At 34.6% G+C, this 989-nt stretch overlaps 1 protein-coding gene across 1 annotated transcript in view; it reads right to left on the reverse strand.

The window, feature by feature from the left end:
* Positions 1–639: 639 nt before the first annotated feature.
* Positions 640–989, reverse strand: part of shroom2b (shroom family member 2b) — a 36,414-nt gene continuing 36,064 nt past the window's right edge. The window contains exon 11 of the mRNA XM_016450618.1: positions 640–989. This exon is cut by the window's right edge and continues 1 nt beyond it. Within this exon, the coding sequence (XP_016306104.1) occupies positions 840–989 (150 nt within the window). The 3' untranslated portion in view covers positions 640–839.

The following is a 989-nucleotide window of genomic DNA, read 5'->3' on the forward strand; positions in this document are numbered from 1 at the left end:
GCTTTCAGTGTGGATCTAGTCAAGAATAAGCAGATCTAGCCTTTCAGTTAATAGCACCATTAGCTTTCAGCTGCAAAATAAATTAAATGTGTACAATATACAGGTAGAAAAAAACTGTATAAGATCCTTTAAAAAAACAGTAGAATTTTTTTTACAGCACATTCCTGAAAACAAGCGGATTCAAAGCATGAATTCACTAAAAGGCTATATTAAAGAAAATTGGAATCACTGAAAAGCGCAGAACTGATATAAGAATGATTTTGTGTTGATGGTAATAAATCTATCCGAGGTGGACAGTAGTGAAGTATTTTTACTTTACTCAAAGTATCTGCACTTAATCAGAGTGAAAACTTTTACTTCACTACACTCCAAAGCATAATGTCGTACTTTTTACTGCACTACGTTTGATAAATAAAAGTTGTTGTGTTTTTTACCTTTAATACTTAAGAACACTAAAAATGTAGTACTTTCTTGTACTCAAGTAAATCTTTGAATTACTTTTACTTGAGTAAAAGTAAGAAAGTACTAGATTTCTAATGTAATTAAGTACTAAATGATATTTAATATGAAACATAGTGCAGTAAAAAGTACAATATTATGGTTTGGAATGTTGTGAAGTAAAGTTTTCTAAAGAAAAACACTCTGATAAAGTACAAACAATTGAAAAGTACTTTTAAAGCAGAGTAAAAATACTTCACTACTGTCCGCTTCTGTCCAATGCACACAAGCAGATATGAAATACTTCTGCTTAGAGTCTAGTTTCCAACAACAGTCTGAGAGTCCAGGCTGAACTTAACATGGTCCAGTCCAGTCTAGACCAGTCCAGAGTTCAGTATGGTTCAGTACAGCAGTCTCTGGTCCAGCGGCAGACTGTCCTTCAGACATTTGAGCTGCTCTTCACCCAGTTTGATCTTATCCTCCAGTTTATGCTGCTCAATGATGAGCGCTGACTTCATTTTGACGAAGTGCCGGTAGTCTGTGAGACGCTC

This window comes from Sinocyclocheilus anshuiensis, unplaced genomic scaffold (genome assembly GCF_001515605.1).
Source record: "Sinocyclocheilus anshuiensis isolate Anshui unplaced genomic scaffold, SAMN03320099.WGS_v1.1 scaffold2737, whole genome shotgun sequence".
NCBI lineage: Eukaryota > Metazoa > Chordata > Actinopteri > Cypriniformes > Cyprinidae > Sinocyclocheilus > Sinocyclocheilus anshuiensis.